Source organism: Archocentrus centrarchus, chromosome 15, assembly GCF_007364275.1.
Source record: "Archocentrus centrarchus isolate MPI-CPG fArcCen1 chromosome 15, fArcCen1, whole genome shotgun sequence".
NCBI classification, from domain to species: Eukaryota; Metazoa; Chordata; class Actinopteri; order Cichliformes; family Cichlidae; genus Archocentrus; species Archocentrus centrarchus.
In genome coordinates this window covers 22,743,706-22,770,108 of record NC_044360.1, presented here as the reverse complement: position 1 = coordinate 22,770,108, position 26,403 = coordinate 22,743,706, and the positions used below count along the sequence as shown (strand labels likewise).

Genomic DNA, 26,403 nt, shown 5'->3' with positions numbered 1-26,403 from the left:
AAATGCTGGTGTTTTTAACCATGCCTTTTCCACATTTTCATTTCCCAGCAGAGGTTTCATCTTGTTAAAATTGAGCTTTTCCTTCCCACCATCACCAAGTGCTTGCTCAAAGGGGACCTTGTGATTGTTGGGGTTTCGTTCTAATATTGCAGGGACTTTACCTTACACTATAAAGTACCTTGAGGCCACTATTGTTGTGAACTGGTGACTAACCTGATACTGCCATTGCTGGCGGCAGCTTTCAGATGCTAAAACAACTATGTGTTCTAAATTTCCGAAAGAAAAAACTGTTGCCATTGGTGCTGTTCAAACTCACACCTGAAAATCAAGCAAGCAAAATAAATTATTAGCAGTAAACTGCTGTATTCAACATCAAACACATGCTACATTATGACTGATTTCTTTCCTCCAGCAGAGAATTTATTTTTCCTCTAAAAAGGAAACATATTGATGCAAACCGACCTGTTTCAGCACACCAGTAATGACTGAAAGTCTAGTCTTGATTAAAATAAGTCTAAATTAGGCCAATCTCTGATACTGCAAATGGGAACAAAATACACAAAGAGTAAGCAGGAAGAAAGGCCTCCATTAGACTTCACTACCGCCACTGATGACTGATATGATAGCAAGCCCATTCAAACTGCAAATTTTACACATGATTGAGGCTCTATTGGATGTAATGAAATGGCCTTCCTGAATATTGCACTTGAGTGACTGTGTTACCAACAGTACAATAGCTGCTATTATAGTTTTGGGCTTTCTACCCATTTTTCAGTGTACCAGGTCCACTGTGTTATTATTGCGAACTCAGAGTGAACCCGGGCAGCTTTGGTTTCTTGCCGTTACGGATGTGACCGTTCTCTCCACTGGGAGCAATTCATAGAGTGTTAATTGACCACCGCAATCACTCAGCAGATTTATGGAAAGTCCTGAAGGTCACAGGAGACTTCCAGGGGAGACCATCCAGGGAACAAGGCTAGCCTCGGAGATGGCAGCTGGTGAATTTCTAGCCTTTGTAAGCATGCTACAGGTTTATAAACTCCCTGTCTTCCTTCAGTGACCTCAGAGGAGATTTACATTATACAGAAGAACTGTATTTAAACAGGCCATAAAAGAAAAGAAATAATCTTGTGGTGTCCTTTTGTGGGAATTTTGCATTATAAACGACAGTTTCGTAATGTTACAGCAGCGGTTATGATGAAGAAATCTGAAAAATAAACACTATAATCACAAAATCCATTATCTTCGATACAGCTGTGACCCAGTTTGTGTCTATTTTTCATCCGCTCATACAGATGTGTATAATTCACTGGGGGAGGAGTTGTAAACACTGACAGACTGGGCGTGGGCACTGGGGTCCGTCTGGCCAACTATAATCAGCTTTCCAAAAAAAACGGCGCTATAGACAAATGAATGATACAAGGCGCATGTAAAAAAAAGACAAGAGTTCATGTGCGAGCTACAGTAGCTAGATCCAGTGAGGTGGATTCAAGGGCCAGTGGAATGATGGGCAATGCTTCTGAGTGATGAAATAATAAAAACAGTTTTAATTGTTTATTGTCTGGTGTAGTGTGTCAGTATGTCAGAGTATTAGTTTGAACAAATGCATCTGGACACTCTTAATACTGTTTAATCCCTTCTGTCAGCCAGCCAGGGTTGTCCTTGTGCCAACACACTATCTACAGTGTGCCACATATCTTCAAACAGAGGTAGTGAGAATCCAGTAATATATTCCTCAATTTCCTCGGTTTAACTTCACACTTGTGGAATAGGTCTTTTATTTTTCATTTTAAGGTAAGAGTGAACCTTCTATTTCTTATAAATTCATCTGTGTTTTAATTCAGCCTTGAATCTGTGAACTGAGGGCTGGAGCAGCGTTCAGAGGCAGCGCGTCTCCTTGTAATAAGCTATTAACACTGGCTTAATTTGAATTTACTGGGTTGTTTTTGTGGACTGAATGGTTAGGAAATTGCTCCTGCAGTTTAACATGGAGCATTTAAGATTAATTGCCTTAGGCATGCCATGATTTTACAGTTATTATGTGATAAGCTGTATCACATCTTCTGATGAAATGTATTACTGTTTTTGTTTTGTTTTTTTACTGAGAGTTGCCCAGGCATGATGTTACAAGAGCTATAAGTCTGTGTTTTGCTGCGTGGAGTCTAAATGCCGTGCTTGCTTACAGCAAAAGGCAGTACTAATGGGTTTGTGTTACATTGCTAAATCAACTCGAGCTGTGAAGCGGCTCCCAGCAGACTTTATGATCCATTAACCATCAGGGATGGTTTTTGCCAGGCGTCGTGCCAGCTGGCAGAAACTGATGAGCCCGTAATATAAGCAGCCCCTGCCGGCGATAGCTTTACTGAGGTTTGCAGACCCCTCCACCCCTCGAGCTGATTACATACATGTTGTTTTCTCATTAGCCAAGGCTCCACGTGGTCCTGTCTTGTGGAAATGTTTGATGGAATGAAGGTAAATGCACTGTGTACAATGTGTTAGACTTGATGTCTGCCGACAGCTCGGGAAGAAAGACAAGTCTGTGGAGTGGTTTGAGTTTGGGTGGAGACAGCAGCATTTACTGTAGAACTGCAGTACAAATATGCATGGACCCCACCCTAGGCTAGTGATCAACTCCTCTGTCATCAGTGTCTTTATCATGCAGACAGAGATTGATATCCAGGGATCAGATTCCTTGGGATTCTCCTGCCAAAAGAAAGTCTCATTTCTCAAACATTTGGAAACATGAAGTGTTTGTAGCGCCGCTTGACTGTTTTATTGTTGTTACTCGTGAAAGCTGGCAGTGCTCTGCAATATCCACGCACAAATAAACTCCTCGTTTTCCAAGTTGCCTTTCGACATTATCATTGCACGGCTGAATATGCAGAAGGAAATTTTTACGACCTTTTTTTTTGTTTTTTTTTGCGACGTGCAGTTAAGAGGCTGTTACTGTTAAATGCTGAAATCCTATTTACAAAGCCTTTCTCCCGAGCACACTTGTATCTCAGGGTTTTGCAGATGACTAATCGTCTAATGTTTCATGGCTCATTTTTTAATGAGTGAGTAAGGCAAGAACAAAAGACAGCAGAACTACAAAACACATCTGAACGAAGGATGACAAATGCATAGGATTTTCTTTACATTGTAAAAGATAATCATATGGATTGCATTTAATCCCACTGCATGTAATAGCTCTCTTTTTATTAAATCTTACTCTGTCCTCTGAAGCGAATGTGATCTACCTACACACCCATGGTTTCCAGACTGCATTGTTTTATGACTCTTCAGTCAGATGGATGTAGGGGAATTCCAGGAAGCAGAAACTTTTATCAGAGTTTAAAACACTAGTGAGCCAGAGTGAAGGCTATTAAGCTTGCATGCATTCATCGAGTAGACACTGTTATCTGGGTCACAGGTAGATGAGACTGACAAATCAGAGATCGCCTCCTCCTCCTTCAGCACTTTCACTTTACTGGATAGCAAGCGAGGAGAGGAGGAGGAGAGGAGGAGCAGAGGGTCACGGTGGGCATGAGCAATAGAGACTAACAACAGTAGTTCAAAGCCTCTTTGTATTTTGGATTGTATTTGATCCATTGTCTCCGATGGTCTTTAGAGACCACCGCTAACAAGGCAATCATCTTACTCAGGTTGACAGGGTTTTGTATAGCTAAGATTCCCCTGAGAGAATTAGTTTCAGGTGAACCTCAGGGTTTGAAGAGAGTGGGCAGAACACGAAGTTCATCATTGTTGCTGTGTCTGCCAAAGCAGTGGATAGATTGGCTGTTTAAATGATAGATTTAGAGTTTTTATAGGCATTAGATTGTTGTAATAATGCAAACTGTTTTGTTAGAGTACAAAAAATGCGCAATGTGACAAAAAAAAAAGCCAGATAAGCAAATGACTGTTTCTTCTTACCTCATAGGGATTATAAATCCCTTCTAGAGGATTATCACAATGGCCCATTTTATTCCTCACCAGATTTTCCCTCCTGCATAATTGCCATTTGCTTCTATCTCTCTCCCTCTCTCTTTCTCACTCCATGGCAAAATTGATGGGTGGAATATCTTGAGAAATATGTGAATAAAAGCCAAAGAAGGAAACATCTCAGAGGCACACCACAATGAATGAGAATTTGAAGGATGCTAATTAAACAATTCATGATTTATTGCCAGTAACAAAACATTTACTGTTTCAATCCCAAAGGCTTGGCTTCCTGAAAATGTAGCATTTGGTCACAGCTCTGTTAACGTATTTGCTTTATTTGCACTGAGGGTTTAGAAAAAAAGAGCCATGACAGCCAATATACTATGACCTCAGATTATAGCCTCTGTGCCTGCTTTTGCCATTTTTACATCAATAAGTTTTATTATGCTGTATTTGGATGTATAAAAGGTATTCAAAGGTAAGTGATTAATTAGCAACCACAGAAAGCCATATGAGTTTACACTCGAGTGAGGTTGAGGTCAGAGTTTTCTTATCTCAGCAACAACTCTAAACTGTTTACTGCTTGTAAAAATGTTGTGTAGTCTCGCACATTTTAAACGAAAAGACTCCCTACATCAACATGTGCAGGGCCCGGGTTCGGAGCACAGGCTTTTGGCTGGCTCATGAATGGACAGGACAGAGATGTTATCTGGCCTTAGGGAGGATGTTTGCAGAGTGGGAGTGGAAGGGCTGTGGGGCTTCAGTGTGCTAATGCAACTAAGAGCCAGGAAGGCAGAGTGTTGACTCTGCAGATTTCAGCCAGCTACTGATGGCTATGGTGCTAAATACTGACCCCATGGACTAATAAAGAAAATCACCTCAGGCACGAGCCGCAGGGGTCAGAGGTAATGGTGTGGCTGGGAAAAACACAGGCCGCAGCTTTCGATCACTACACTGCCTAATTGAAATGACAGTTGAAGACCAGTGGGGGGTACACTGTTTATTTACGTCTTTGTTACGCGGTGAGCAAGCACAAAGATATGTCTGCCCTGGCCATCGATGACATCGCTCTCGTATGCTGTCTGGCTCCGGATCTCTGCACTAGTACAATAAGGACTTCCTGTCTGCCATCAGATTCCCCGGCATTCCACCCAGGGCCTGGGATGAAGCGAGCGGACTGCTGTGGATGTGGTTTTGTGAAAGAATATAAGTCCCAATCAGACTGACAACACGGACCTGTTCCATTCATTTGACCTCCAAGCTGACCCTCAGTCTGACCTGCTGTCTATTTTGGAGCTGGAGCGGTCTGCTATTTGTGAAAAGCTGTATGGATTTTAGTTTCCTGTGCTCAAACAGCCTCAGGGAGACGCTGAGCCTCACTGTCAAGACCCCACTTCACAATGCTGATGTCAGCATTTCTCTAAAAACTCTACACCAAAGTCTTGTGGCGAGGTAGTTGCTGTATAGCTAGTAAATGTGTTCTGCTTGTTATAGAAAAAAAGCGTCGGAGGCAGTAAGTGCATGTTCCCAGCAGCAATATTGCTGAAACAACAAACAGTGGAACATAAGAGGCAAGAGGCTTAATCCTTTATTCCACTCAGTGACAACGAGGGAAACTAGAGAGAAAAAGACAGAGAAAGAGCCACAGAACAAACATATAGTCAAAAATGTTCACAGTCAAAAATAAGTATGTTTATACTTATGAGTAAAGAAAACCCTGATATTGCTATCTGAAGAAACAGAGGAAGATCGCATTCATGTTCTCCTGTTTCACTGGGGTCAAGGTGAAAGAGCAGCCTTCGGCAACCTGAGTATTAAAACAGCCTGCTGCTGCTGTCTAGGATGACTAGACATCAAGCATTAATGGCCTCCTGAGAGGACCGTCAGCACAGGAGGAAAAGAACACAAATACTCCCCTCTCACACCCGAGCAGCACAGAGGACAGAAGAGCTTATACGTGTGGCAGCATACCGCAGGCATGCGGTTTAATATATCAGACCGAGTTCAATTCATTTTTGAAACTAGCGCGCTGACAGCAAAGCAAGTTTCTAAAGCACATCGCTGGCCTGGGTGATCCTCCACAGCTCTTTAACATAATGCACATGGTACATCTACTTCTACCCTGAATGGGATAAATGGTTAAGGAAACAGTTGAATGGATGAAGGGTTTTTCCCCCAGTAAGTTTTTCTTTTTTAACTGATAAACCACCAGACAGTGCATTTCCTGAAATGTAATTTCCTCTGCGAGATGACAAAAATAAAATTTTTACCAATACGACGCTGCAAATTCTGAAGAAAAAAAGCTGCCTTGTGTCATGCAAATTCTGATTGTGGCAATGGGATGAGTATGCTTGTGGTCATTTGAAAAGTCCCTTCAGAGGAGGAAATGAGCAACGATTGTGCTGCCTCCTTTTTAATTTAGCTGCTGAGAAAGTTCAGGTTACTGTTGTCACTTCAGGCCGTGAAATCAAAGGATCACAGTCCTGCTTCCTCAAATGTTGGCAATGTGCATGAACACGGCTGCTTGTCATAGGAGATTTATAAGTATACGGTACATTTGATCTCACTGTGTTTCCAGGGTTTTGCTAAAGCCATTAATTCTGATATTATGCTCTCAAAGGCGGCCTTTGTGCCAGCCTGTATCTGCACTCACTGATCTTCATTAGTAGATTTTTTCGTTAGACTGAAATAGAAAGTGTGTGTGTGGTGTGTGTGTGTGTGTGTGTGTGCGTGTGCGTGTGCGTGCGCATATGCATGTGTGTGTTTCCATAACATATTAGACGAAGAGTTTGTAGTCTTTTGTTTGTATTCCAGTATTTGGTGGGCTTCTCATCAGCCTGAGATATATGCAGTTAAATATGCACCCACACACATGCAGACACACTATAATAATAAGGTGCATTCTATGTACTAGGAAAATATGCAATAAAAAAAATCTAATTAAAAACATAACAAATCAACTACAAGTTTCTGTATTTGTTCAGTAAACTAAGGGAAATGTGCCAGAGACAGAAACATAACATATCAGATGTAACTGCATGTGCTATATTGAACCTTGACAGCATAGAACATGCTGTACTAATCAGACAGGTTGTCGCACTAAAGTGGATAAACAGGCTCAAATGTCTTCAATGACTTTCTGCATTTATTTTAGATCTGCTCCGAGCAAAACATACATGTAGAAAAATCTGTCCATACATCACTTCTGACCTTAACTGTAACGACTGTGCCACACCTGCGCAGGCACGCATGCAATACAAATGCTATAATTAAAAACACAAATACCTGTGCAAGACGACACAGAGCAGGATCTTGCAAGTAATTCAGCTTTTTCCTGAGGTGGACATATCTATGGACATATGGCAACAAATAGAAAACTGTAGAAAATAATAATAATCTATATGCATTAGACTGAAAACAAACTGCTGTTTATATTTCAGCCACTGTTTATTAGGTTTTGCCCCTTGTTAGGACAAACCAAAGACAGATATACTTCTGCAGTACACAGCAGAACTGCACATAGTATTACAGTGTGGTTTGCGCACATTTGTAACTCACTTCACAACCTTTCATGTAACTCGTCTGTTAGAGTTCTCTGAATCTTTCGTTGCTCTTTCTTAGTCTCACAAAGTTGCAGGGTTTCTCTCAGGTCCCATTTGTTTTATTCATGGCTATTTCCAAAAAGTAAACACATTCCCTTCTCATTCATCCATGACATGAATCTAATTAGAAGTTTAGCCCGTGCTCTCTCAGAGGGGTCACCGCAGTTTGAAAAAGATCTGATTTATGTGTCCTTAAAAGGAGGAAATTTATCTGTGTGAAAAAAAACTTGATCATCATTCAAATATCCTTCTTAATCTGCTCTGATAGCTTAAGTCAGCAGACAAATACAGACTTGCCTTCAAGCCTTTGTGTTCAGAACTTTCTCCCATGAACTGTATAAACTATAAATTTGTCATCTCAATCAAAACCAATAACAAACCCTTGTAACTTTTAACTGGCTAACTAGTATTTATATTATTTTCAGTGACTCATAGCAAGAGAAAAAGGATAACTTTTCTCACTCGACCACATGCTGATAATTTGTCTTTCTCCCCTCCAAAAACGAAAATCAAGCAGACAAAGAAAATCTTTTATAGAAAGCGCACAGTGTCTGAAAGAGTTATTTAAAATATTCTGAAGCGTTGGACCGCTGTCATTTCTGTAATGCCATTAACCTGTTGGCAAGCTTCCCCTTCTAGTGCTAACACTTCAATGAAAACCTCATGAGGCCACGGTAAATTTGTTGCAAAGAAAAGACGTCCGCGAACAGTGCTGATTGTGGTGAGGCCTGTGACTATTGTTGCCATCTGCTCACCATTTCCTCCTGCAAAGAAGATAATTGAATCTGAAATCACTTTTCTCTCTTGGTTTAAGAGCAGGGGTCGTGTCTGTGACTAAAGTCTCCACCACAATGGTTCAGGCTTTTGTTTGTATTCTTTATAAAGCTATCCCCCACCCTGGTCGTCTCTTGCAACATCTGTCCCTCACCCACTAGATAAATATGGACCATCTAATCGCCTGCCACACTTAATTAAAACCCCCATCAGTGCCTTTATGAGAGGCATCAAAGGGCACCGTGCTCGAAGAGGGTGGTGCAGATAAGACTTCAGTGTGTGCCTTCGCGAGGTCTTTGCACAATAGAGGATGCTAAAAATCTTTAAGCTGGTTCGGTGAAAATAGGTCAGTGCTGGCAGCTGTGGGTAACATGTCCCGCGCCTGGCCTGTGGTCCAGCATGCTGCTCATCGTATTTAACACCCTTTGTCCCATCCTCTAGGCACTAATCTGTCTTTTCACTGAGTGTTAAAATTAATTTGCAGTGATTTCTATGAGGGCAGAGGCATCGTTAGGAAACCTCAAAGGGAGTACAAATGGACAAGTTGCCAATAGTGGGCCTTTGTCCTTGGCCTGCCCCTTTCTAAATACCCATGACAGCAGCTTTGAAATGCCTGCCTGATGAGGCTCAGATGCTCTGGCTGGGGACATCACAGTGACCATACTTGTCCGGCTGTGAAAAACATCTCATGACAGAGACAAAGTCAGCACAGCAAACAATGCAACGGACTAGATTCCAAAACTGCCAGTCAGAGTGCAGCCTGCATTGCTCCAGCGATGAATCGTGTTAATCCTCACTGGCTCTGAACTCACAGATAAAGCTTAATTTTATTTTGCTTTATTTCCTCTGTGCTATCTCGACGGTGTAAGTCCCGCAGGACCACATCAGTGAAAGGAGATAACTGTATCACTTCAGAGTTCTTGGCTTCTGCACAAAATGGTGTTCCCATGGGAAAACCAACTGTTTAGCTGAGCTTTCCAGTAGTGCTCATAATGCCATTAATTGTGTGCAGGGAGAGCTGGAGAAAGAGGTTGGCCGCAGAGACCTCCAGAGGAAGCCACATCTTGTACAGCAGGTTTGTGTGAGACCGCTGCAGTCAGCTGTGTTAAAACCCTGATGCTCTGGCTCGTATCTTCTATCTTTTATGTCTTTCCCCTTTCTTATCTTTCTTTATTTAATCTTTCTCTGTTTACATCTCTCATCCACCCCTACCCCCCTGACAAATAAACGCTCTCTCACTGTTTTACCCCGAGAGGGAAGAATTAATGATACAAACATTTCTGCAGTTTACAGCACTGTGGGCCATTTTTCTCGTTCAGCCTCACCTTCACCCCTATAAAAAAAAAACAAGATAAACCCACAAGTGCATGGAAGAGACACAGCAGAATCAAATGAGTAAAAGTATAAGGAGGGCAGTTGTGGGTGGGTGTGGTGGGAGAGTTCCTCTCATCAAATTAAACTTCAATCACCGTCAAAGACATACTCAGATTCCAGACAGCCAATCAGCCAATCTAAGACAAATGATTTTGTTAAGCTTTCTTGCCACACTGGGCGTGGGAACAGCACAGATTCTCATAAAAAAAAAAAAAAAAAAAAAAAAGCCTGTAAATTATTTCCCTCCTGCTTCAAAGTCCTGAACAACTGAAAAAAGAAAAAGATGTGTGTTTATATGTGGTATTCCTCTGTTGTTGTCTTTGAGCCTGTCAGTCTCAGCTGGGTGGATGCGAGTGCAAACAATCTCGGATCTACAACCGTCTGCTCACGTGCAACTGACTGAGACACGGGATACAAAAGGATGTCATCTTTCATTCTCATAGATAAATAAAACTCTTCAAGCGTCATTTAAACCGGGGGGTATGCATTACGCTTTATTTGAGGCAGCATTTTGATCAAAGCAGCTTGAAGGAACTCTTTTCTCTCCTTCTCCCCCACGTGCCACCCTCCCAGCCTCCCACATCCCACAATCCGACCCCACCACGTCTGCCTTGCTGTTGCTAATCACTGGTGGTCTCCTGACTGCCAACAGTAATTGATTAGAGAGAGGAGCGCTGGCTGGTGAGGAGGGGCAATGGAAGGGAAAGTTCAGCCCAAAAGTTCTCAAGGTCACTGCCCTTTTCTTCTTCCCCCGTCTGAACCTCTTTTCTCATGCTATTAGGTATCAGCCACGGGGGGAAACTGCAAATATTTGGCTCACTTGGTATGACTTCCAAGAGCTTTGGTGGTGGCGAGCACAAACAGGATGGTTTACGTGAGCAAAATGGATGCATCTGCTAAAGAGAAACTTGATGGTGAAAAGGATCAGTTTGCAATGTGTTGATTTAGGAACTCAACATCCTTGAATGAATATGCTTATTTTTGTAGACCTCCCCTCGCTGCTGACTGCTGCTGCATTGTTTGGTCCCATGGGGCCGTTCAACATCCTTCATAATATAAAGAGGGCTTAGTAGATGTTATTCTGAAGAAATAACTCCCTCCAATCGCCCTGATTTTACAGGAAGATGTGACATTCCTTGCCCCTGGAAAGTGACTCATGCTGCTGTCTTGTTTAGTAAATGCAATTACAGAGCGGCTGAACCGTCCTCCTTTTTTGTGAAAAAGAGTGAGGAAAAATCCACTTTTTCTTTCTTTTTTTTTTTTTTTTGAGGGTGTGCGTGCCTGTGGGAATGCTCTGTGTTACCAAACAGGGTCACGTTCACAATATGGACGCGGCGTCACGGTGCCTATGGAAACACGACTGTCACAGGAAATGTTCGACATGTTTCACAGAAATGCAGCCGAGCAAGAGGTGAGGGTGTCTGAGAGAGGCGCCCTCCCGGCGCTGTGGGCTGGTGTTGATGTTGGCTTCACAGTCGTCTCAGAGGTGCCCATAAGTTTACCACTCTCCGGTTGTGAGGCCAGTTAAAAGAAAAAAAACCCTCAGAGCATGCTCAGATACTCACAGACCTATGCCCGGACATGTAGGTTAGCTCACAGAGCGCAATGAGGACTAGTGGTATAACTTTATGAATGTAAGGGAAAAAGTCAAACAAACCCAAGAGGCAAAGTTAAAGACAAATAATTAGAATAGCTTACAATTTATATCAGCACTCAGGGAGTGCAGACTAGTGGGTTTCCATATTTGTCTCAATAGCTCCCACTTTTTGCCCCAGGCTGTAGCAGCTGTAAAGCATTCATCTTTGTCTCCTCTGTCACTTACACTGTCTCTCAACATTCATCATAAGGAACTCATTTTTCATAAATCTGCCAGTAAGGTCGCAGATTTTCAGCTAATTTCAAACACAACCCGTATAAAGGAGATGGAACATTAATCCTACATATATCTTTTCGTTCCCCTACTGCTTAGGTATATTCAAACAACATGTAAAAAGGATTATGAAAAAACTTGATATTCTTGCAAATGCCAGATCAAGATATTGCACTAGGCTGTGAATGAAAAGCACTTGTGTGGTTTAACTTTATCCAGAGCTGTGAATGCCAGTGGAGGTCCTTTTAAGAAGTGGTGGGCTCTGTTTTATGTCCTGTCAGTGGTGTGCATCTGCTCTCCACTGCCCCCCCTTTGTTGGGCTTGCAGTATTGACAGTGATTATGTCACAAACCTTACTTTCTAACTCCCTTCATAACAGAACTGCACTATTCTGATAAAGCACCCTAAGTCATACAATTTTATATTAATTGAATTTTTTTTTATGTTTAATCCCTAAAATGGTGGACGGCATGCATTTTTGTCTGATGCCTGTTCTCCCTGTCTCTCCACATGTACTGTAGCTCTTGGCTTGGATCTTTGCTGTCATGTTCAAATCTGGTCAAACTAACCATATGGTTTCTCATCTGCGGCTAATGCTGAGGTCAGGCTGCTTATTTTAGATCACCTTTTCTCCCAGTAGACATTACCATGTGGGCCTTTGAGTGACATGATATAAAAGCCCTGTTTCAGCAGACTACAAAGAGTGTTCAGCCTTGCTCTAAGTCTATCAATAGTCAGCTGGCTTCCTATTAAATCATCTCAAAGTGCTGTGATTTGTGCCTGAAAGTAAAATTCCAGCTTTATTGGGTTGAGTTTGCTATGTGGATATGAGCAATATAATTAATTTAACCACAGATGAGAAACGTGCAGAGAAACTTTTAACCTCTAGAACTTTAATCTGGATTTAATACATTGCAGGTGAGTAAACACCTTGAAAGTTGACTCTTCTCAAGGTGAGAGGCAAACAGTGATTGAGGTAAAAAAAGAAACTGAGGAAGGAAATGAAACATTAAAGAAACACACAGCAGAGGCTTCCTTTCGCTCCAAGACTGGAAAGGAAGGTGAGAGGTGGATACTCAGGGAGGAGTAATTTTTCCCGTCACTCTACCGTCACTTTATGGGCGTGAGAAAAAAAGCACGGATATCGTCTTTTCATTCAAGCCTTCGATGTGGGTGGTGTGGTAGAATTGTTTTAAGTTGATGCTGGGTGGTTTATCAAGTAGCAGAGGACAGGACCGGGCCTGTGGAATGAAGGAAATGTCATCCGATGCCATACGGGCTGTATGAGCCAAGCATCCGCAAACCCATATTATCACCTGCATCCAAATATGCTGCGAATTGCCGACTGATGTCCCCCCAGTGAAAATGACACTATCCCATATTAAAATAACCATCTGCCCTACACACATGCATGCATACATAAATAAATGTGTTTTTACAGCATTTTTAAAGATATGTTAAAGCATTTCATTAAAAAGACATTAAAACCTCTAGAAGTGATCGTCTTATCGCCTTGGGTCATGGTCCATGCAGATATTACTTTGACATCCATTACTCACACCCCTACAATAATAATGCACTTCACCATGCTTCAGAAACTGCTCTGAACATGGCAACAAGATCTGATCTGATTGAGAATGTGCCAGGACAAGCTTCATTCAAAGAGGTCCCACAGGACCCTCTCCCAAGATCACGGTGCCACTCAGAGGGTACCTACACAGTATGACGCTGCAGCTGGCATGTGTTCAGCAGGGTACTGCTGTCTCACTGTGGTCCTCTGAAACCAGAGTGTATCTAAAGTGAGGCTACTTATCATATCAAAGCATGCTGATTAAGGCTAGCGTTCATTTCAAGTGTTCGCCCGGGTGGAGGAGCATGAATTGGTGGCTAAGCAACGAATATTGCAGCCGAGTGTTGGTGCTGAGTGCAGATGCTTTTATCACACAGCAGAATTTTATCCCAGAGGAGATGATGCTTGCTTATCTTTTAGCAGTCTGCAAAGGTTGCACTGGTTAATCTCAAATTAGTGTGTTTAGTAGTATAACCAGTGCCCAGCCACAGCTATGATGAGAGCAAATGCAGTGAAACAACGGCCTCGGAGGTGTTCGTGGAGAAAGAGCACTCAGTGTTTTTCACACAGGCTGTTCTGTTGCTCATGTTTGTGTGGTGAGAAGGATCCTCTGAGGGAGCAGGAGAAAAAGATTAATGGGGCCCCTGTGCATGCACACTCGGATCAACGGGGATCAGGTGAGAAGGAGGCTATCCAGATTACAGTAGAGGATCTGGGAATAGTTAACACTAACTTCAGCCTGTTTGATGAGGACTCCCTGACCCCAAGGAACAGCATGTCTCGCTCAGCAAGCTCTGTGTGTGCCTGCCCAAGGGCTCTGAAAAAGAAAAGACTGAAGCCTCTGTCTTCACTCCCTGCACAGCCCCAGGCTGAACCAGCAATCACTTCCAGCAATGGAGAAGATGATGAGCAAGAGGAGGAAGAACTTGCGTTGTCTGAAAGCACGTTGGCTTCTGAAAACCTTTTGACACCACCTGTCATCAATCTGATTCCACCCACGCCCTCTGATTTTGCACAGACTGATAAATTCTTTGAAATTAATTCAGAGGAAAGTGTGGCACACACATCTGGCAGTGACAGAAGCTTTTCTGCTGGTGACCAGGACAGTTATGAGGATCAAATAGAGTGCGTGGAGACTGTGCAGCCAAAAAAGGGATGTGTAGGGGCTGAGAGTACTGCCAAAGCTGAAAGTGAAGTTGAACCTGAGAGGGGCCACAGGGATGAATTTGGAGAACAAAGAGAGGCTGTGCCAATTAAAAATAAAGAGAAAATGAATGCTGGGCTCTTACGAAGCATCTTCCAGGTGGCTCCTCTTCCTGAGTACCAGGAGAAAAGTGAGTCTAATAGTTTTATTTAAATGCACACTACAGTTCCTATCAGGACCTAGCTAGATAGAAAGATTAATATCAAAGTTTCTGTGTTCAGTAGTGGGGTAGCATGGCCTAGCTTGGCCAAAACACTGAACTCCAAAGCTGTCCTGTTTGCACGTTGCATAGAGGAACTCCAAAGTCTAAATAGTTTATGTTTTTATGCTGAACTTTGACCAGGTCAGTCTTTCACAGCACTGCACACTAATTTCATGGAAAAAAAAAAACATTTGACATACCACAGAAGGAAAGGCACAGATGCAAATAATGAATGTCAGAGTTTCATCAGCTGCCTGATGTGCTGCATCCGCTCCATCCTGCAGCATAACAAGGAGCGAGCTGACATGGCAAAGTGGAGCACAGCTAAATATAAAGTTGGCAGTGAGGTAGAAAAGACAGAAGGAACAAAAGAAAACTACGTGTTTCCTTTATTGTGTCTTATTTCAAGCAGATTTAAGTTGTTTTTGTCTGTCACAGGGAGCTTCAGCGCTGGAATAAATCTGTTATCATTTACTGAGCACAACTTGTGTGAGTTTTGCTGAGATAAACTTGCAAGTGGTTCTATTTAAACCTTTTTTAAGCATTAAAAAAAAAAACTCTCAGTGAGACGTAAATGGCACCAGATGATGATTCTCTTCATCCAGCTGTTAAGCTCATGTGCTGCCTCATGGTTTTGATCTTAGTTCTCTGTTCAGATTAAAATTGCAGGCATTATTTGACATGGCTACAGTACCCCAAAAGCCTCCTTTGGGAGCAGCAGAAGTTCCCCTTTGTTGGAATCCCTTTTTGGCCATTGTTTGTGTATTCCCCATGTGTAGCTGGTCAGGCCGTTCCCAGGTTTTGGGTTCCTGTGACTCAGCATGCTCTCCTCCCTCTCTCAAAGAGATGACTTTCTTTTCAAACCAGAGCAGGACAATAATACTGGAAACGATAACCATCGCTGTTGCCTATCCATTACATAAATGTGCTGAAAAGTTCTGACTCTAAAGCTTTGCTTTGTCACTGACCTCGTGTGTGTGTGTATGTGTGTGTGTGTGTGTGTGTGCGTGCATGCGTGTGGGTGGGTGAATAGTTGCCAAACTCTGTCACGCACAAATCTAGAGCACTTAGTGTGTCTGTATGTGTGGGTGCAAGGATGCAATGTGTTTGTCTGCACCAACCAGTCAAGGGTAAGAGAACTTATTTGTGTTTTGACGTGCCCTGATGGAGCCAACTCAGATTAGGAATGATGTTCATCTCTCCATCACTGGTGAATTCACCCTTTTAAGGCAACATCAGGCTGGGTCCCTCAGCCTGCCCCAAATTCCCTGTCCTTTGTTTTGATTGGCATTGTTTGTGGCTGTGGCAGGGGAGGTGTACAGCTACATTACCATTCTCAGACACATCTCCATCTTGTGCCCGTTCTCCCATTCATGGTGAAAAGAAGCCATGGAGTCAGACTGCAAGTGATTTTCTCAGCATTTCAAAGACACACAGTCATGTCTGAGGTCAGCTAGAGGAAGGTGTTCCTACATGTCTTCACATATAACTGAGGTTCATCACTTTCCTTAAGGTGGCTGATCAAGTCAAAGCATTTTTGTTTAGCACTGAGTGTTCTGAATTTGCTTTGCAACAGGCTAGACTTTTTGATCCTCCTCAGAGTGACTCAGAACAGCCAGGTGATGAAGAGGGTGCCAGCTTGCTGCCCCCCTCTGTGCACTCCACTGTCTCTCCAGGACCCAGACAAGATTCCACTGCTGACACGCATAAACCAATTATGCTGTCTTATCTGATTCTGACTCCATCTAAACCCTGATCCATGTCAAACCAGCCCTTCAGAAACAGGCCCCTCAAATGAAAAACATGCGTTAAAGATTTTTGTGTTATTGTTGTTGGGTAACCTATTTGAATAGACTACCGTTTTTGAATTCTCAGCCGAAACATACAGTTAGGTTAAAGCAGTCACAATCACATCACTGCCTTGTGTTGCCTGAAAAAGCCAGGCTTTGATGTCATATTCTCAGCCTCATTCATCTTGTTTGTTATGCTAGCAGATAATAAACATATCTGCTCACTGACCAAGTGACATTTGGAAAATATAAGAATATGCGCTTTCTGTGGGAAAGAACGTGGGCTGTCAGAGAAGCATGTCATCAACCAGACAGACTTTACTATGTTGCCCAGCAACTCCATCTAGCTGCGTCCAGTATCAGCACTGCAAATAAACCTGGTGACCTGCACGTCAGAGAGAGGACAGACTAGCTTAAAAGGAAGAAAAGGGGCTCGAGTTTTCCTTTTATCTAACACAACTGTAATGATGAATTATGCATTTATTGACATACTTTGTCTATCACCACGCAGATGGCCTGAGCAACAGAGACTTAAGCTGCTCCGATATTCTCAAGTGTGAACTTTGCCTGCTTCCTCACACTGCCACAATGGCCACATTTGCTCACCAAAGGGTAAGGGTATCCCCAAAAGATTTTTTGATGATTGCTTTGCACTCTTTCCTCTGTACTGTCCATCTATGCTTAACAAGACCCACACATGCACCTTTTATGTATTTAAAGGTAAACTACAGAGAGTCACCATGCACTCCTGTGAGATATTTGACCTGTGCTGTGTATTACCACCCATGAAGTTGAAATTAGTGACTGACTGTAAACTGAAGCTCCTTTTTCTGTCTAATGTTAAACCTGTATTACTTGACAGAGGCTAATAACTCGTTCCTGCAGCCTTGAGGACACACTGACTAGGAGTGACACTTTCCACGCTTTAACTCAGACCACAGACCAACACCATGAAGAGCAGGGGTCGCCAAGACAGCGTCGCATAACAGTTGGTGAGTCTTGTAATATATTATGGACAAACATGCTGTGTTCCTACATAGTACTACTATTCCAACTAATGTCTATTTTAAATGTTTAAATGTTTATTTTACCACCTTACAAGAATCCTGTCTGTTTTTCTTTGTGCATTTCATGCAGCATCATATATGCCTCATTGTAAGGACCAGAATGGAAACTTTCCCGAGAAGGTACTGTAAATCATCAAAGTCGGGCCTTCAGGGTGGCATCAGCACGCAGCCCAGAGCTGCTGCAATTATAGAATATACTCTGTTTATATTTCCCAGCTCCCTTGATCTGTCAAAGCAATGACTCAACAAACAGTCTCAGGATTTTAGTCTTTGTGTCCAGGATTTGCCAAGCAAGATTGCTTGTATCCTTAGCGATCTATGTGTTAGCTGAAACACATAGTGCAATTTTTTCAAGGCTAATTGCTCATGTCCTGTACTTGCTATCTTCAGGCATGAACATTCATTTAAGTAATTGTGCAACATGTATCTTAAGCAGCCACACCTCCCACTAGAGCCCATTAAAAATGCTGACGCTATGCATTATTTATGCAGTTTAATGTTGTTTTATCTCCGTCTTACAACATAACGACAAAATCCCACAGAAAAGGCAGGCCTCGTACATCTCATCAGAGTTACGTTGTAAAGCTTCCACTGCAGGGAACATTGCAGTTTTCTTCCCAGGAATGCCATAAACAAAAAACAAGAAACCCATGTTTTGGGTCACCACTTAAGCAAACATTTCATTGTCTTTGATAAAATCAATGTTTACAGCTAAACACACAAATGTGTTTTTTTTTTGGTTTTTTTTTTGCTTGCCGTTACATATCCAAACATGTATATCCAACATAGTCATACTAATTTCCAATAAGGCTGTGATTCAGATGAATACACGTCTGGAATTTAACCATGTTATGTCTTGATGTCTTACCACCCTCTAACTTGTTTTTTTTTTTTTTTCTGTAGTATTCAGATGTTTGAGCCACAATCATCTCTGTGCATCATTTCCCGCTCTCAGCATTTTCCAACTGCTACTGAGAAAATACCAAAAAAAAAAACCCCAAAAAAACCAAGTCATATAAAGAACAAGTACACAAAAATGATTCAAAATTGTATCACCTTAGAGTAATTAGGTTGTTTCATTCAGTTAAAAATGAAGGCTATTTGATCTATGCATTTTTAAAAACAAACAGATTAGACTGGTACAACCACAACTCAGCAAACGATAACTGCATGAACAAGGTTGTGAAAGAACTCACAAATCTTGCAGCATTTTCAGTTTTGGCCTGAGACGTGACTGATGCGACATGGCTCCTCACGGCAAGGGAACTGACTGAAGCTAAAACGAATGAGCCAAAACACAGCTGCTGCAGCAGCAGCAGCAGCAGCAGCAGCAGCAAGATGATATCAGAGGAGTCATTCTACCAATAAAAGAGGATGACGCAATGATCCTTAGAAAATGATTTCACACAGTAATGGCTGTTTATGTAAACTTGCTGCATAGCAAGAAGCCTAATATGTATGGGCAGCACATTCTGTAGTCAGATAAAATCAAAATAAAGTAACGCTGCCAGTACACACTTCAACACTCACAAAACGTGTTTTTAAAGAAGGTAAAGAGACAAAACTCCTACAGCAAGGAGCCCCTAAAAAAAACTGTGTGAATAAAATTGCACGATGCCTCTCTCCAGATTTATGCAAGACTTAAGACTTATATCATCTATGCTCAGAGGGATTGAATATGCAATAAGAAAATAATGCAAAAAATAAATAAATACAATTAATGCAGGATCATATCATTTTTTGCTGTTCTAGTTAAAATACATAAAACTCAAAACTGTAGTCTATAGGTGCTTGCGTGCATGCCATAATGCTATAGACTACATATACTTTATGTTCATGTTGCCATGTGGCACTTGCTCCACGCCTTTGTATAATGTGGTACAAGTTAGCAGGTGTCTAGCCTCTCCTTCTCCCCAGGATACAGAGAGGCAAGTGGCCAAATCTCTCAGGGAGCTGAACACTGAAGAAGTCTGCCAGTGGTTTACCAGAGTTGGACTGCAAAAGTGTATCTCTTTTATCAAAGGTAAACCACCTTCTTCTGATTCACACCTCTCCCGGCCCTGCGCCTGCATGACAGTGCAAGCACCGCCAGTTTGGTTTATCTTGAATCCAGATCAAATAAAATGTATTTTAAAGAACGTCAGTAAGTTGAGATGAAAAGGAGATGAGGATAACAGAGGATTAAACCTCGCAGCAATACTACATAAATCCCATTAAAACTGAAACATGTCAGTGTTTATTGCCAAAAACAAAAATCATCTTGGTATGTGGTGTGATGAACTTGTTTTTATTACAGTTTGGATATTATGTTTTCTCTATAATACTTCTGATTTGATTGTGAGATTGGTGGCAGCGCATCTTTTAGAAGTGTTAAAATAAGCCGGTACGTGACTGACTGCTTCTCTTGCAGAGGCAAAGCTGTGTGGAGCAGACATAGCATCTGTGGATGTGAATACTCTGGACATCCTCCACATTAGCACACTGGAGGACAGGGAGCAGCTGCTGTCGGCCATTTATAATGAGCTTCATCCTCCCAGCACCATCACTCAGAGAATTGACTCTTTGCTCGGTATAGTTACTGCGCTAAACTATGTCAAATGATGATTAAACCACACATTTTTCAAATTATTGATGTTTTCCTTTTTAAGTAGAATCTTCGGGACCTACTAATGTGGAGGCATTCACTGCAACACTGGTGTCAATGACTAAGTCCAAGTCTTCTCCTCATGTGAGCAGCTTGAGCATGCATCGCCGTTCCCTCAAGCTACGGTAAGGCCACTCATATGCTGTGAACTCCAGAACTAAGAAAAAGCAAATTGAAGCAGCAAATAAACACAAAATCAATCTGTCATTTTAATTTGTTGATCTAATTCTGCTATAGAAACAACAGCCAAAGCTACATGGTGCAGAGGAGCGCTCAGCTGATAGAGATTACTATCAATGGTGAGTAGCTCAGTTTGTTCGGATCTTAAATGTGTGCAGTATTTAACATTAAATACGTGATGGACGTGAATGTTAAATATTCAGTTATGGTTCTAGTTTTAAGCTTGTGGGGCGGATGTTTCTGTCTACATTGATAATGGACACTGAACATGAATCGGGTGTCATCGTTACCTATGATTTACTTTTGTGTTGCAGCATCAGAGCGAATAGTTCATCTCAGAACCCCAAAGGAAACAACAGTGGGAAAAATTATGGACTTGTGCATCAAAATGCTGGGAATGACAGAAGACAAAAATCTATTCACTCTTAAAGAACAGCAAGGTTTCCAGTACATCATTCACACTCCACTGTTGCAACAACACAAAGACGCACATTATATACAGTACGTGTGTTATGCATACGATTTGATTTGAAGGTTCACAAGAGGAGCTCTCACCAGACCAACAGATTGGGACTGTCCTTGCATTATCATCATCATCATCTTCATCATCATTGTCAGCGAACAGCCAGCTGGAACTGCACTTGGTTAAAAGGGTAGATGGCTCAATAATAATAATAATAATAATAATAATTAACAATCCAGCAAAAAAGCCAAACACACCACAAAGAAGCTTTCTGTGTAATTTCTATATTTTTTTAATTGTAGGACAAACCGACAGGTTCTGCATCCCAAGACGGTCCAGAGGAGAACAGCTCCAACGAAAGTCGGAACATTAACAGTGACATCCAGGGCAAACAGCCAGCTAAAGAAGACAGAATCAGGGAACTAAACCAACAAGTGGACTCGCTACAAAATGTCATCCATCAGGTCATATCTCTCTTTAACAGTTTACAACAGGCTTGCTTTTGCACCGCAACTAAAAATATTGTATCCAAATAATATTAAATCATGATCTGGTTGATCTCTACATCCCAAAAAGGTCCAGGAGCTCCACCACGACCTGGTAGCTTTTTGCTCCGAGTTAAAAAACATGGATGGGGATGCAAATGTAGACAAGCTTAGCTCGGCGGAGCTGAGGCAGAGACTCGAGATGGTTAACAGCCGACTGAATGACAAGAGGCACAACCTGCAGACCCTCAGAGACAACATCACCAACTTCACAGCTAACAAGAAGAAGTAGGTGGACCTTCACCTTTAATTAGCAACTCATTGAACAATGCAAAAACTCTTTTTTCACCTTCTAAAGACAATGTACACTTCGAAATACAAGAATACATAATAGTGGTTATAATCTGTTGAGACTGTCGCATTGTAGAGATGCAGCTATTAAAAGCCAAAAAAACCTCTCCATTGAAAACAAAGCATTCACATGCAGTTTAAAAATATAAACATGCACCTTCCATAAAATGTGATTCCTTGCCTCTCAGACAGCTCGAGGTTCACCTCTTGGAAAAGATGAAGCTGAACTGCCAAGTGTTTAAGGAGGAAATTTGCATTGTGCATCTCAACCGACAGGCGGCTCACCTCCAAGACGCTTTCCAAGAAAGCTACATTAAGGTACTACTGATAACATTGACCTTTCATTGATTTATTGTTAGTGCTACCGCAGAGTTTAACTGGCACAGTGAAGGCCTGCAGGACTTAAATCAACGGCGTGTGAACTGCAGCTATATCAAAATGTGGGAAAGCTCGACGGCCTGAGTCAGAGAATGTTTTGACTGCTAAAAATAAACAATGAGAAGCTGATGTTTGCACCAAAACAACTCTAAATATTGAGAAAGGCATGTGTGGTATGGGATAATAAAATCCTACTGAAGAAAGCACTGAGTCAAATTTAGGGGCTTTTTTTTGGACTATAATTCCATTGCTCATGCTGTTCTCCATCTGTCCTTAACCATATCAGTGCAACTCATGTACCTGACCTTTGCCCTACAAATCAAAGCCAGACTTAAAGGATGAATTAATCTGCAGATCAGGTGACCTTCATACATTTGTGTCACTCTAATGTCCGACTGTTGATCGAATTTGACAACCTTATGAAAGGTGGTCCTGGCTAATATCTGAGACTACTAACTTTGGTTCTCTGTGGGGACACAGTGTCTGCTCTGTTTCGCTAAGCTGTGCACTTATCCCTGTTGTGAGAACGAGTATACAATGCAGAGTGAAATCCATTGTATGAACATGCACTTTTTCTCTGTGAAATGATGTTTAGCACTGATATTCGAGAGCCTGTGACCATACCAACAATGGAATGCGTGTGACAAAAGCCACTTGGAGAGAGCAATGGCGAAATGGGCCAGCATGTGTAAAACTATCTCCACCTATCCCCCGAGGTGCCCACTTTCTTTCTTTTTTTTTTTTTTATGTGGCCCTTTTATCCTGCTGGAGAAGCCCTAACGAGGTGCCATGAACAGCTTCGGCTTTGAAAGGTGCCCCGTGTCACGTTGCCACCCCAAGGCAACGCTTTTTTAGGTCCCGAGTTTGTGGGAAAAGTAGCAGTGCTAATGTTTATCATATGACCTAATCAGAGTTAACACACAGGTCAGAGCTGAGGAGCAGCCTGGGAACTGATAGAGCTGCTGTTCAAATAAGGAACAGACCGCCTTGTGTTTGGTCTTGTAGACTGGCCCACATTACAGACAATAAGGAAATATTTCATCATCGGCAGTCTAATCTCCCGGATCTATTGCAACTGGAGAGCATCAATAAAGCAGCCGAAGGGAAAGGCGAAAGAGAACCAGGGGCACGGAGCAAAGGGAGGCGGGGAACGACAACAAATGGAGGAAATGACTTTAAATAAGCAGTTTAGCTTGGACGACTCAAAAACTTCAGACAGACTATTAAAGAGGGGAAATTGGGAGAATTATTGTTTCACCCATGCTTGAGCCACATTTGTGCTTTGAGTGTGGATTAAGCTTTGAGAAGAATCAACCACCTTCTCTGCCGTGACATGCATGGGTTTAAGACATGGATAATGTGTCTCCACTTTATATGTAGAAAAAGTCATCATACAAGTTGCGGTTTATCAGTGTGGTCACGCTGTCTCTATCCCTCATTTGCCTTCCCAAAAGCCCTCCGTTATGTGAACAGCCAGGGCATTTGCTTGCACAATGACAGGACTGAATGTAGATCTACTAACACCCGTCATTTCAAATGAAATATAATCCCTTCCACTTAGCATCTATATTATTAAGCCTGTCAGAGGATCCGTTCTCACTCTGGGTGAAACAAAACTCTTTCACAGATGATGTTTTAAATGGTTGTGTTTATGAAATATACAACATTTTTTCTTATCATTCAGGAGAGATGTGAGTGATGAGTGATTCTCACCTGGCTGACCTTTGCGATCTTTTTGTTTGTGTTTTAATTGCCTGCTGTTGGCCTGCTCATGTGTCTGGATGGGTATGAGGGGAGGATGTGCTCAATGTCTGGCTCGGATAGGCTAGGATTTGAGCAGATTCTGTGGGTAAACAAGAAGAATATGAAGAGAAAATTCCTTGGGTTCTTGGCGTGCGTCCAAAATTGAGCAAGCCAAAAGGGAAAACGCCGGGCATTAGAGTCTGCTCCTCGAGGGGCTTTGGTTGCGTTTCCGTGGATATATCCTGTCTGGCCCACTTGTCTGAAGAAAGAGAAGCCTTAGCTTTGACCCCTGACCCTGAAAAAGCACCATCTATTGCTGCGAGGCATTCACACGCCATGCAGGGGGGGAGGGGAGCATGCCAAGAGCCTGGATAAGCGAACATTGGAATTCAGTGGTTGGACTCACAAGTTATTTCGGATCCCTGCAAGCTACTTGTGGTGTGATCACTTCCAAAGCTAATCATTACATCTTGGTGGTCTCCTGGCTTTGACGCAGCCTGGGTCTTTATCTCTTGGAGAGTTCCACGTGGGGTATCTGTAATCTTTAAGATGGTTTTTCTAAGAAAAAAAAATAATAAAGTTACAACTTTATCTTAAGAAAATATTAACTGAGTTAGTTTCATGTTTCATTGGCACAGAAGCTAGTTTGGAAGTCGGTCCTGGTATGGTTGGCAGCGTGCAGCGGTGAAGAGGAAACTTGAAACCTATGCTGAGAACGGTCTCTCATTATTTTGTAAAAATCTTTGACAAAGCTGGAGGGCATCTTTAAATGAGAGTTACTGAGTGGTGTTGATCTTCACACCATAGAAAATGTAGATTTATTTCTCCCCAAATGCTGAACTACTCTGAAATTTCCTGCAAATACTCTGTGGCTGAGATTTCACTACACAGGTTAGGTGTTTCTTTTTTAAGTCAGACATGGGACACAGAATATTTTGCAATAAATTTGTATGAGTCCACTACAAATGCCTTCAAATCTCAACCATCTGCCTCTGAGCTGCCTCTGCTTCCTTACTTTATATACTTTCAGGAAAAGGCTCCAAAGAAGACGCTGGCCATCGGTAGCCTGAGTCAGCTGGTGTCACCACAGTCTCCAGCCATGCTGCTGGTTCTACAGGAGAACCAGAACCCCGACGGCCACTACAGCTTCTTGTGTCGCTATAGAGAAGGCAGTGGACTTGTGGTGGTCGAGGTGGACAACTCTCAGCTCTGTGTGCATGACAGGTAATAAAAACACATCTTAACTTAATGAACTGAATTAGTGAGAGCGGTATTCAGGATCTTACTTATTTCACCTATTGTTTCATTCACTCCATTTCTCTGTGCTTGGTAGCGATGGCAACCCATCAGAAAACAAGCAACACTCTAGCGTAATACTTGGATGCAGAAGAGAGTGAAAAGGAACAGATAAAAGAGCTTCATGCAATTAAGAAATTACGGAATTACAGCAAGTACATACAGTACTGTGCTTAGAAACGCTGCTCTCTCATGAGTATTGACACAAACATGGTGAAGCCGACATCCCTCGTTGAAACAACGCTGCAGGGGAAAAAGAAGTCTGCGTGATGGAACCACAGAAGCTGGAAAGAGTCTTTTAGGCTCGCTGTGTGTGTGCGCGCGTGCGTGCGTGTGTGTGTTCCTTTATCTCAGCATTCGCGCCAATGCTTTTTACACAGCTGATGAAAAAATATAAGGAGCTGCTTTAGGTTTAATCTGGGTGTCTATGAATAAAAACTAATACAAGGCTTTTAATGAGCTCTGTGCAGATGTGAAGTTTTTAATATTTAATGCTCTGTGATTTGGGAATTCTTCAGTAGCATTGCTTGCTTTTTAAAATAAGCTGAGGTCCTGCACTTACCTGCATTGAGAATGCTGCCATGTTACATTTCTTTTTCTCAATACATAACTGTTTGTGTATGTGTGTGGGACTGGCTAACAGATTGTTGGAGGTGAATGGCGTGTCAGTGGTCAACTCAACACACGAAGAGCTAACTGACCTTCTACAGCAGGGTCCCATCGCTCAAATTGTCGTCCTTCGTCAGCCCCCGCCTGTCCTCCCCTCTCCTCCGTCCCTGCAGCACACGGTCAGCTCTGATGTGGTGCAAACATGCTGCCCAGGAGGAGATGAAGTCAATGCAGAAACACCTCCACAGCGCAGGGTGATAGCCATATGATGACACACAGAAGTGTTACGAGTGTCCAGTAATTTGAGCTGCCGGGTCATCTGTTGTTATTTACTTCTTGATCTCTGTATGTGAACATGTTTAATGTACAGATGAAACTGTTCATCATAGATTGTTGACAACTGTCTTTGGGTTAACGATATCAAATAACAATATGCCTGTTTTTCACAGTATGCGCACCAGCTTGTTTTTGGTATTTATTAATGTGAAACCCATTTCAATGTACGCCCAGAGGAGCAGCTATTAAAAAAAAAAAAGGAATACAAGAAAATATTTTATTTGCTTTCCTTATTTTATATAATCTTTTTTCACTGGGAAAAAAAAAATAAAAAGAGGAAACATGGAGCCCAATAGAGATTTGCTCCACTAGATATGTGACAAGCATTTAATTTAACATCCCAACAGAGTAATTCCTGAGGGTGTCACCATGTAAGACTGATTACTGTGCATGCTTGTAGTCTAAAAACACGCGATCTAATTTAAGGGCACATCCAAATGCATCATGTCTGTCTGCAGCCTTCCTCTCCACAGGTTTGTCCCTAAGATTCTCACCCCCAGTAACTTGTAATGTAATCTACTGTGCTGTAGGAATAAACCCTTGA

At 42.1% G+C, this 26,403-nt stretch overlaps 1 protein-coding gene across 1 annotated transcript; it reads left to right on the top strand.

Moving 5' to 3' along the window:
* The first annotated feature begins 1,654 nt into the window (after window positions 1-1,654).
* LOC115792849 (uncharacterized) lies at window positions 1,655-26,346 on the top strand. Its single transcript, XM_030747421.1, has 15 exons — window positions 1,655-1,794; window positions 16,819-16,919; window positions 17,170-17,299; window positions 17,445-17,494; window positions 19,292-19,397; window positions 19,785-19,943; window positions 20,026-20,143; window positions 20,256-20,317; window positions 20,513-20,638; window positions 20,733-20,851; window positions 20,964-21,125; window positions 21,238-21,434; window positions 21,686-21,815; window positions 24,649-24,842; window positions 25,558-26,346. Exons 2-15 carry the CDS (start codon window positions 16,896-16,898, stop codon window positions 25,790-25,792), a joined length of 1,812 nt encoding a protein of 603 aa, XP_030603281.1. The 5' UTR covers window positions 1,655-1,794; window positions 16,819-16,895; the 3' UTR covers window positions 25,793-26,346.
* The last annotated feature ends 57 nt before the right edge of the window (window positions 26,347-26,403 follow it).